General features: G+C 38.4%; 1 protein-coding gene across 2 annotated transcripts in view; it reads left to right on the forward strand.

Moving 5' to 3' along the window:
• The window catches only part of fhod3a (formin homology 2 domain containing 3a), a 61059-nt gene that overhangs the window by 25165 nt on the left and 23165 nt on the right, over positions 1 to 12729 (forward strand). For both annotated transcript variants that reach the window (XM_084563301.1, XM_084563302.1), the window contains exons 4-5: positions 6877 to 6944; positions 8887 to 8992. In XM_084563301.1, the coding sequence (XP_084419427.1) occupies positions 6877 to 6944; positions 8887 to 8992 (174 nt within the window). The remainder of the gene's footprint in view (positions 1 to 6876; positions 6945 to 8886; positions 8993 to 12729) is intronic.

Consider the following 12729-nt stretch of genomic DNA (forward strand, 5'->3'; position numbering starts at 1 on the left):
AGGCGACACTCCCATACACGTGGGATAATCACAAACAGGCTTTTCCATTACACTAGCTACTATAATTTGAAACAAATGAATAGGGAAATTCAATTGATTCTTTATGCTGTATGATGTTTGTCAGGCTAAGCAGAAGTGCAAGTGCTTACATTGCGGTAAGTGAGTTATTAACATTACATTTCTAAGAATAACTTGCAACACATTAGGTTTGCTCCTTTATCACCTCTGCAACACACTGATGTTATTTATATCTAAAACAGAGAAACTACTTAAGCCAGTAACACACTGAGCATTCTGGAATTGTGAAGTGTCTTTTGACAGCTGCAGCTAAGGTTTCCTTTATTGTTTTTGTGCCGTAATCCTTGACTGCTCTTTCGTCAGAAGTCTCCTAAGCATGGTCACAGCAAAAATCACACCTGGAGCTCTTTTTTCTAGTTAACTCCACACATGGAGGCAGAACAGTGCTTCTTTTCCAGAAGTATCCACAGATGAGCAGTAAGAATGTTGGAAAGCATATTTTCTGACTCAAATTCTCCCAGAGGCCGCTTCTACTTGATCAGAGATGGTAACATCACAACACAACAACAAGTTCTGTTCTAGTCTGTTGCCAGGTTTTGCTTTTTATAGGCAGGTTGAACTGCACCAAGAATAATCTAAGGCAGTATGTTTGAAACATCCAACTTTTTTATGTCTAACAGCCAATGCATTGGCAACATTTGAGCTCTAAGCCAAAAGAGCCTAGTCTAGCTAGCTGGCACCTATATATCACAAGATGTTAACGATATGTTAAGGTGGTATCCTTAGGTGGCACAGTGCCTACATATAAATACACGTTTTCTGTGGGAATCTTTGACAATTATTAAATGATAAACAGATGATTCGTGATAGATGGTAGATAAAATCTTATTATATAAATTTGGGACTCATTTTTGGTGTCTAAGTCATCATGAACCATACAGTATAAACCAAGCTCCAGGTGTGTTGTTTAACATCCTTAAGGGCAAGGGCACAAGTAGAAACAACTGCTTGTGGACTTTCTCCTTACTCTGAGAAAATTATGATTTGAAGACAGAATATGGTGCTAAACGTCTCGTTAAGACTGACATATTGCAGTGCATGTGAGGTCATGGTGGAACAGTGTGGATGAGAACTGCAAGTACTCCAAAACAAAACTGTAAAACTCCAAGCGAACCTATAAATGAAATGTGCCTTTCTGTCTTTCCTTCATCTGTCTGTCTGCACGCAGCAAACACAGGCACTGGCTTACATATGGTCACACACAAGCCACAATGACACATCCCAGTGAGGGTTTTAGCGTTTCTTGTGACAATAATAAAGTCTAGAGCCAGGAAAAAAGAGAATGACCAGTAAAAGACACGTGTACAGCAAAACTTCCCTTTAAAAAATTATGATTTTGCTATTGTACTTTTGCTTTTTGTTACCAACACGTTACACAGACCAGTGGAGGGCATCTAATTAAGATGTGTTATGTTCATAATTTGTGTTTAGCTGTTTTTTAAAAAATTCCTTGGGGAGATGCAGGCACTGAAGCAGTGTTGTTCAGCCAAGACGGCTGAAAGAGAGAGTGATTAATGTTTGAATTTTCTCTAGCTTGTTCCTGCATTGTTAAGACAGCTGGATCAGTTTGTGCCAAGAGGAAAATGGTCTATTGATTATTTGGCATGTCAAATTCCATTTTCTCTGGAGTAGAAGGATAATTACGTTGACTAGCCTATCAACTATCAGGTGATTATAGGGTATTACCATTGACAACATTAATGCTGTAATGGGTTTGTAAGAGGCTGTTGTTTCACCTGTGTAAGAATTCTCTCAGTGTCAAGAATTCTCAGTGTTTTAGTGAGAAGAAATGAAAGAATGTCAATTTAAGACCAGGCTTTCGAAACAAAATGACCTCACACCTACCCTTAGATCTAACTGCATCAATAGAGGTAGACCAGAATAAATAAAGCCAAGTTTATGCCTTATCACTGCCGCTGACATGCTCCTGATGCACAGCAGACGTTTGGGAAAGGTTACCCTGACAGCACCACTCAGAGCCAGATGAAGAACACAAACGTGATCGTCTAAATGAACCATGACACTCAAGGGGCAGACGGAGTGTTGTGTGCATCATTAAGTGGCCACTTGATTTCCAGGGAAAGGTAGAGAAACGAGAACCAGAAAGTCATCAGACTATCTACTTGGATTACTTTGTATGTACTGTATGAATACTCTTTTCTCTTTTTTTCTCCTAACATGTTATTAGCTTTTTTTGGTGAGTTAATGCCTCTTAACACCAATTTAGAAATTTGGATGGCCTGATGACCTTCCCAGATTTGATTATCTCTACTGTAGACTGTCACAGATGTATTTCATGAATGCCAGTACTGATCCCAGAGAAACGGTCTTGCAGATGGAAGGACAGACAGGCCTGTAATTCTTCGTCTGTGTGCGGAATGATAATGATTTTGACCCTGGCCTTGGGTTAGCCTTGTCTAGCTTAGCAACCTTTACTGTTGAGCTCCAGACATCAGGGCAGACCGGACGACTCCGTTACCAGACTAGCCCACTTTGGGTCCACATTAGGTTGGTGTATACTCTGTCCTTCCCTGCCCTTACACAACTGCCCTGCCCCCCTCCCCCCATTATCCTTGGGGACTAAAGGATTTGTCATAAACACTCAAACTCTGGATTTACACACATCGGTTCCCAAACCCCCTGCTGTCACTCAGCTGATCCACAACTGTTCATATGCACAAATGTACAGTATGGACACTCAACCAAACAGAGCTTAATGCAGAGCACTTAAGAAAATTATTTATGTTGTATTATGCTTTCAGTGGAACTATGTAGCATTCAAATGCAAATATTTGCATATACAGGAGGTGAACAATTGAAACTGTTAAAAAGGTGCTTCAATCCACAGTGTTTAGAGGAGACTGGTTTTATTCATTCCACCCTAAAACATTTCTACCTGTCTATTGGGATTTGAGCCAGTGCCTGTAGCTGGATAAGCAAGGAGCTCCCACAAGCCGACTACGTGTATTTTGATCATACCTATTTAACGAGGATGCTGCAACAATGTAAAGCAAGCATTAAGAAGATATTAAAGAGAGAAGGCATTTCCAGACACCTCTTAACAAGATGCTCATCCACTGGCCCAGCTGAGTAAAGACTTATGGCAGCTCAGAACAGGCAACCAGTGATTTAAAATATTAAATTTTAATTTTTAAAATTAAAATTTGATGAGTACTTTTGTGTTTCAGTTTGGCCCAAGTCCAACATATACTGACCTACGCATAGATATGAAGAACTAAACCCACTGGATGAAGCTTAATGATGAACACCGCCTTCCTTAGAGGGGTATAGATGAAAAAGAAGTTGGCTGGAGTCACACTGTAAGCAACCGCAAGGACTTGTATGGGCATATTAATTCTTTGTGGGTTAAATCTCATTACTAGATGGGGTACCCTTTTGGTGAAAGATATTCCCCACCTAAAGTAAAAGAGGAATTTTACCAGTATGTTAGGAGAGAGTTGCTGGCACCTCTTTATGGATGTCTTGTTTTTGTGTATAGTTAAAATATATTCTAAATTGTTATTGTACATAAACTAAGAAGGCTTATGGATACTACATACAAAGAAATTAAGCTCATGCCTTTGAATGTTAATGGCCTTGGTAACCCAAGTCAAAAGAGCCAACATCATGACTAAGCTTAAAAGGAAAAGACACAGATAGACTTCCTGCAAGAAACCCATCTATCAAAAGCACACCACGAAATATTTAAGAGATTTTGATTCAAAAATACCTAATACAGCTCACATACCAATACTCGAAAAAGAGGACTTGTAATATTAATTTCTAATGCAATTACATTTGAGTACCAAAGACCAAGAGGGTTGATACATAATAATGAAAGGGGTAAGTGATCACACACAACATAACAATAACATTAGTGAATATATATGCTCCACCTGAAAACAATAACTAATTACTTAGATTTGTATTTGATATCATTGCATTACAAGCAGAAGTTGTATGTGGAGGAGATCTTAATGTGATTATGGACAAAGAGCTGGGTACAGAGACAGAAGACATCTATCACAAAAACTGGTGAAAAACTCTTGGGATGAAAATAATTTCTTCAGCATGTGGAGAGAATTGCACCCCCTGCAGAGAGACTATAGTCATTACTCATCAGCATACTTGGTTTATTCCAGAATTGATTATTTTTTTTATACAAAGTGAAAATAGAGATACAATAACAAACTGTTGGATTGGAGCCACAGATATATCATTTGAAAATGGCACTATGATCAGTCAGTTGTAGAGCAAATTAATAGCAACTACATGTACCCTTAGAGAGAGTAAAACAATATAATATGCATTTAGCTGAACTGAGACCATTGGAACAAAAACATTAAAGTAAAATAGAGCTAAAATACAGCAACAGATGAACAATGTGAAAGAAGAAAATCCATGACTTACTTTTATGTGAAGCAGAAACAATAGTGCGCTATATAAAACAAAGCTACTACTAATCTGGACCCAGACTGATGAAACTGTTAGCGAGACGATTACGGAAGCAACAGGCACAAACTGCAGTCAATAAAATGCAGAATCCAAAAACCAATTAGCTACTACATGAAACAAAACAAAGTGAAAAAATGTTTTAGAGAATATTGTAAAGAACTTCAACCAGTGACTTCAAAAATCGAAATGATATGAAAAACCTTTTTTTTGTCTTTGGATTTGTCCTCACTTGGCACAAAACAAAATGGCCATATGACAACAAAGATAACAATGGATGAAATACAAAAAGAAATCTGGAAATTAAAATCAAATAAGACACCAAGTAGAGACACAATCCAATCATATCAAATAGGCTCCAAACATTTGTACCTGATAGATGAAGATCAAAGGTTTGTGAAGAGCAGATTCACGAACGTTGCACATTATTCATAAAATTTAAAAAAAGACAATTTACCAGCATTCATAAGCTTTTGTCTTAGTCCAACTTTGTTTGCGCTTTACATCGAGCCAGTAGCCCAAATGATTAGACAGGACACGCCAAAAGCAGGGATAGATATCCATAAACTACAACATATCTGTTCATCTGTTTGCAGACGAAATAATGATTTATCCAAAAAATCCAACTCTTTCATGCACCTTACGGAAATGCTTGTACAATATGGTTTATACTTTGGTTAGGAAGCTAATATACTCAAAACCTAACTTCTCATGTTTAACTGTACACCAAACCATAAACCAAAAATGGGGAATAAATAAAACAATATCTGGGTATAAGCATAACCGAAAATCATACCAAATTATATCAAAGAGATTTTGAAAATATAAACAACAAAATAAAGAAAGATATAGATAGATGGAACGCCTACCCACTGGGATTAACTGACAGGATAAATGTAATAACGATGAATGTCTTGCCACATCTGTTATCATCACCAATAAATATAAGCAGAATTTTTAGAGTGGGATAAAAGCATAACCCATATGGGAAGGTAAATGTCCAAGAATACGTTATACCACACTACAACTGCCTAAAGACAATGGGTAATGTCACTTCCTAATCTGAAAGAATATTTTTGCGCTGCTCAATTGGATTAATTGTTGTGTAATCATAACTATTTAAATATCTGATTCAAACAAGTATTGGAGAAACAGAGAATCCAGATTATATAACAAAAGAGGAAGATCTCAACCCAATGATATCTTTTACTTTAGGTATATGGCACTCTATAATAAACATTTCAAACTTGGCAAAGAACTATTAAAATGGATTTTAAAAAAAATCTAAATTCTGCTCTAGATTTAAACACTGGCCGGAAAAAGGAATTACAGCTATAGGCACAATTACTTAAAAGCATGAATTTAACAAACCAGGATGCATTTAGATATTTATAAAGGAGAGATTATTTTAACAAGACCATACACACATCTTCTGGAAATGTACAAAGATTCAAGCATTCCAGGTTCAACTTAATTCAGTTCTTTCTGAAGTATTGGGATATGTGATTACTAGAAGTTGTCTTGTTTTGTATCTTGATCATTTGGAAGGAGATGTGCAAGGGGATCATTACCTGGTTAAAATTCTTCTTGTGGCTGGAAAGAGAGCCATTGCTAAGAACTGGCTCAAGACTGAACTACTGGATCTGCAAAATCTTACATATTACCTAAAAATGAAGGAAGAATGCTACATAATGGACTGGGGAAAATGGTTAATATATAAAAAGAGAATGGACATGAATAATAACAAGGACTAATAACTGAAATGGGATGTGACTAAAGGTGGTTAAACTACAAACACATTCTCCATTTTCCCTCCTCTCTGTTTCACTGAAAATAGAATGAAAAATTAAAAAATGAAACAACAATCCAAGCATCAGTGTCATGGTATACGAGCTAGCCGTTGGTTCCGAGTGGCTTCCGTGTCGTGACCTGAATACCTCAATGTTGAAGCCCTGCCAGCCACTCATTAACATTCCAATACGGCTCTAATCACCACCGAAACGTGTGTGTGCCTGTTTGTGTGTGAGAGAGATCATGCATGTGTTGCACTGTGTGTGAGGACACGGCGAAAGTGTGTGATGAAGTGCCTGCCTCAGGTGATTAGAGGCATGTGGTGTGATGGGTTCCATCAACTTGCAGCGTTACTCACACATTATTTAGTTGTGCAAGTTGCACAGCTGAGACTCATTTTAGGTTTTATTGATCACCTCATCACAATGAAAAATATGAAGGGTGGCAAGGGATGAAAGGTGTGCAGGCAAACACGAGGCATCAAGATTGTGTTTAAAGGGGTTTATCAGGTTGTTGTTCTGTTTTACAACCATTTCTGTGTCTCTCTCTTTGCAGAAAGACTGTATAACTCCAATGGACGTGACTTGAGAAGGGCACTGTTTTCTCTGAAGCAAATATTTCAGGTAACACACACACACACACACACACACACACACACATACACATTTTTCACATGCAATTACTGTCAGTTTGTTTTTGCTGAGTGCAGTTGGTTATTGTGGCCCCTGTGCGCTTCTGTGATGACAGTATCTCCATCAACGTGGCATTTCTCTCTCCATCTCTCTATGTGTGTCGGTCTGTGTGTGTGTGTGTGTCTGTGGGTGGATGTTTTTATTCATGTTTGTGTGTGAATCTTTTATTTTAAGATGAGAGGAGTCAGTCATTTAAAAAACCAAGGCCTTTTGTTCTGGATCACAAACACACAAAAGCATTCATATATAGAAACACAATGCTTCAGCAAACCAAAAAGCAACATGACGACAAGCTGTTTAACTAGTGCAGCTATGAAGTTAATAAAACTGATGCTTCTCTTGAAAATGCTCTGCCTGGCCAAAAAAAAAAATTCACCACATGGATTAAGCAAATAGGTACAAGCCCCCTATTGGATAATAACTGCATGGATGATTATCTTTCAGCTGGCAACAAGTTATTTAACCCCAACTGATGCAATGAGTAGCTTCTCATTTCTTAACAACCATGTCTAAAGACACATCCTGTGGTCATGGAAAAGATGTTAGTCTGTTTGAGAAGGGTCAAATCATTGGCATGGATCAAGCAGAGAAAACATCAAAGGAGATTGTAGAAACTACTGAAATTGGGTTAAGAACTGTCCAACGTATTATTAAAAACTGGAAGGATAGTGGGAAACCATCGTCTTCAAAGAAGAAGTATGTTTGGAAAAAAATCCCGATTGATTGTGATCAGCAAACACTTAAACGTTTGGTCTTCAAATCGAAGAAAAATAACAGTAGAACTCAGGGCTATGTTTAATAGTGAAAGTAAGAGCATTTCCACATGTACAATACTAAAGGAACTCAAGGGATTGGGACTGAACAGCTATGTAGCCTTAAGAAAACCTCTAATCAGTGAGGCTAACTGGGGAAAAAAAGTTTCAATTTGTTAGGGAGCATAACGATTGGACTCTGGAGCAATGGAAGAAGGTCATGTGGTCTGATGAGTCCAGATTTACCCTGTTCCAGAGTGATGGGGGCATCAGGGTAAGAAGAGAGGCAGATGAAGTGATGCCTCCATCATGCCTAGTGTCTACTGTACAAGCCTGTGGGGGCAGTGCTATGATCAGGGGTTGCTGCAGTTGGTCAGGTCTCGGTTCAGCAACATTATGTGTCCAAAGAATGAGGTCAGCTGACTACCTGAATATACTGAATGACCAGGTTATTCCATCAATGGATGTTTTCTTCACTGATGTCACGGGCATATTCCAAGATGACAATGACAGGATTCATGGGGCTCAAATTGTGAAAGAGTGAGCGAATTGTGAAAGAGCATGAGACATAATTTTCACACGTGGATTGGCCACCACAGAGTCCAGACCTTAACCCCATTGAAAATCTCTGGGATGAATGCGACACTGGATGGAAATAAATCTTGTAACATTGCAGAACCTTATCATAACAATGGCACAGCGAACGCATGCTGTAATCAAAGTTATAGGCGCTCCAACAAAATATTAGAGTGTGTGACCTTTTTTTTGGTGGAGACTTTTGTTTTGGCCAGGCAGTATATTACAGCTGAACTTGATAGTGCATCTTAATGCACTGGCAGCACAAATACAAAGTATGGTCATCATACTTTTAGTTTTGTTATTGCTGTAAGTGATGATATTTCAAACGCAACAAAATGTTTGTTCAGTGTTGAAGTTTATGTGCTGTCAATTTCAATCCTATTCTTCCACATTACTGACACCATCTGGTAACAAAAGAGAATGCAATTTAAATAGATGAATATAATTCAGAAGGGATGTGTGGTTCTGGTTGTTGGCACAATGAGTATAATACAATAAATACAACATATTCTATGCTAACTCTCTCGGCCTGTTTACCTCAGGATGACAAAGACCTGGTACATGAGTTCGTGATGGCAGAAGGTCTGACATGTCTCATCAAGGTGGGAGCAGAAGCTGACCAGAACTACCAGAACTACATATTAAGAGGTGAGGTCTCCCTCTGATGGCCACAGTCAAATACAATCACAGCTAGATACATTTTCTATTTACAAGGGACGTTAAGCGGAAGACGCTATGTGTGAATGTAATCACAGAACACATATCGTAAGATTTACATTTATTATAATCTTGTGTGTTGGGTGTGTGCATGCAAGTGTGTGTCTAAGTAATTGTACCAAAACACAATTAAAATTATTTTAATAATACTATTACTAATACTACACAACCTTTTTTTTTCATAATAGGACTAAAATAGATGTATAACAATTATATTATAATTACTATAGATGCGTAAATAAATTTTAATACATTTAAACTCTCTGAAGTCTAATTCGTCTATGTTTTTTTATTGTAGATGTTACAACTCCTGAGATGTTTTAAAGGCAAGGAGACATAAACACAGCAATCTAAATAAATGATGCCAGAGTTTGTGTGGGGAAGAAAAGAAAAATGCTTTATTAATCAAGCAACACTACTAATACAAAAACACAATTGTGGAGGAGTGTGAGACGGTGTGGTTGTGCCAGACAATCATAAAAACATACAACAAAACTAGGCCTATACTGAGGCTACAACTGAAACAAAATACAAACAAAAACCTGACTCACTTATCTATAAATGGAGCTTAACAAAAATAAATACAAAAGTGGCACCAACCCTAAAACCTAGTGTGTATATACAAGAAGTACTACGTGAATGAGAAAATGTATAGAGTACTCCAAACTTACCTAATCACACTTACTCACTCCACAAACCTATACTTTTTAACTACGAAGTTTACTAAACGAAGTATTGCACAAAACACGAAACCAACAATGCAGGCAGGCAGAGAATAGCGAACGTCACTGCAGGCACGGTTGTTTTATACTGGAACCTGGGGTGATTGGCCAGGTGTAATCCACAGCTGTAGGCCAACTGGATTGAGTACACCTGAGGAGTGAAAAGGAGGAGAGGAAGAGGAGAACAGAAGGGAAAACACACATACAACATGAATTCTGCCCCCTGACCCTGCCTGTCACGTAACATAGAATATAATCTATAATTTCTTGTAATGTATAACTGAGCAATTCAGCAACAATTTAGCACATTAGATACCTCTTTAATGTTCTTGCCAAAATTACAATTACAAATTTACAAAAAGAGTAAAAAGAATAGAAAAAAAGAGTATTCACTTGAATTACATTAGTTGGCTTATGAACCACTGGAGGATACAGGCAACAAAGTTGCAAAGACTGCTTTTGTAAATATGTAGTTGAAAGCTCGATCCGTTAGAAGGAAAACTCATGTAGTCCACATATACACTATATTGCCAAAAGTATTTGCTTATCTGCCTTTTTACGCATATGAACTTAAGTGACGTCCCATTCTTAATCCATAGGGTTTAATTTGACGTTGGCTCACCCTGCAGCTATAACAGCTTCAACTCTGTTTATGGAAATTTTTGACCATTCTTCCACAAGCGCATTTGTTCGATGAGAAGACCTTGCTCGCAGTCTTCGCTCAGGAAGGTGCCATCCCCAAACTGTTCCCACAAAGTTGGGAGCCTGGAATTGTCCAAAATCTCTTGGTATGCTGAAGCATTCAGAGTTCCTTTCACTGGAACTAAGGGGCCAAGCCCAGCTCCTGAAAAACAACCCCACACCATAATCCCCCCTCCACCAAACTTCACACTTGGCACAATGCAGTCAGACAAGAATCGTTCTCCTGGCAACCGCCAGATTCGTCCACCAGATTGCCAGATGGTGAAGCATGATTCATCACTCCAGAGAACCCGTCTTCACTGCTCTAGAGTGCAGTGGCGGCGTGCTTTACACCACTGTATCCGATGCTATGCATTGCACTTAGTGATGTATGGCTTGGATGATGTATTGGCCATGCAAACCCATTCCATGAAGCTCTCTACACACTGTTCTTGAGCTAATCTGAAGTTCCACATGAAGTTTGGGGGTCTGACTCTGCAGAAAGTTGGCTACCTCTGCGTACTATGCACCTCAACATCTGCTGACCCCATTTTACGTGGCCCGCCACTTTGTGGCTAAGTTGCTGTCGTTCCCAATCGCTTCCACTGTTGCACTGAGCCCCTGACAGTGACCCATTCTTTCACAGTTTATAGAAGCAGTCTGCATCCCTAGGTGCTTGATTTTATACACCTGTGGACATGGAAGTGATTGGAACACCTGAATTCAGTTATTCGGATGGGTGAGTGAATACTGTTGGCAATATAGTGTACATCTGATAATACAGTTGAAATATAAGGTTTGAAAATCAAAGTATTTCTGCATTATTACTGTTTTCTAATGTTCTGTCTGTCATAAGGATTCAAACCATGCCATCTCAGATGGTATTATAAACACATGTTTGTGCAGACATCCCCATTTTCTTCACTTCATTTGTATTATGAGGTTTGTGTTTTTGTTGTTTTGTACAGCACAAGACACACCTCTGATCTGTGTCAGACAAAAGTTAAAAAGTTGTCAGTAACTGCAGCAAATCTTACAACACCTCAGCATCAATGGAACATTAATGAGATGAGAACTACATTTCTTTATATACAGCAGCAAATGTCAGATGTAACAATGGAACCATATTAATTAAATGGCGAGAAAGAAATTACTGTGGCATTGAAAAGTCTCAGGGCTTTCCCCACGGTTTCTTAATTACACAATTTGTATCAGTATGTCTGTGACAGTAGGAAACAAAACTTCTTAGGAAACAGTCATTAAGGGGTTAACATGAAAGTCAACTAACCGGATTCATCAACTGTGGTTGATCAACCTGTTTCATAACCTTTTTGGAATTAACCCCACCCTTTTTTTATCTGTGAGAAAGACAAAACTTAAAAACAGAAACGCTTGCCAGATCCTTTAAATTACTAAATGAAAGACTAATACATGCTAGAATCCAAAGCAAAGTCCTGTGGCACATGAAATGTGAATGCATGTGTGTTATTGATTATGTATTACAGAGCTTTGGACCAATACTGTTCATATAATACTTTAAAATAGAATTTAATCCCTGAGCAACAGAGAAATAGCAACGTCATCACAAGTTCTCAACTCCAGGCATCATCGTCTTCACTGCCACTGTAACTGCCATTGTAATTTTCACCGTTGTAGTCGCCATCATCATCCTCAATGTCCCCGCCATGGTTATTGTAAATGTCATCGTCATTGTCATCATAGTCATTGTCACGTCCATCACCATCGTCATTATAATCGCCATCACCATCGTCATAGTAACTGTCATCCACGTTGTCATCAACATCAATGTCATCACCATCACCGTCATTATAATCGCCATCACCTTCGTCATAGTAATTGTCATCCTCAGCGTCATCAACATCAATGTTATCGCCATCACCATTGTCATTATAATCACCATCACCATCGTCATTGTCACTGTCACTGTCATTGTCATCAGCATCAGAATCAGTGTCACTGCCATTCCCATCATCATTGTAATCACCATCATCCTTATAATCGCCATCACCATCAACATCATAGTCACCATCACCATCGTCATTGTCACTGTCATTGTCATCAACATCAGTGTCACTGCCATTCCCATCATCATTGTAATCGCCTTCGTCATTGTGACTGTCATCGCCATTATCATCATCATCAGTGTTATCGCCATAGACATAGCCCCCTTTGCCATCATCATTGTAACTGTCATCATCATTGTCATCAACATCTACGTCATCGCCAACACCATCACCATAATCA

Source organism: Chelon labrosus (assembly GCF_963514085.1).
Source record: "Chelon labrosus genome assembly, chromosome: 16".
In the NCBI taxonomy this organism is placed as follows: Eukaryota; Metazoa; Chordata; class Actinopteri; order Mugiliformes; family Mugilidae; genus Chelon; species Chelon labrosus.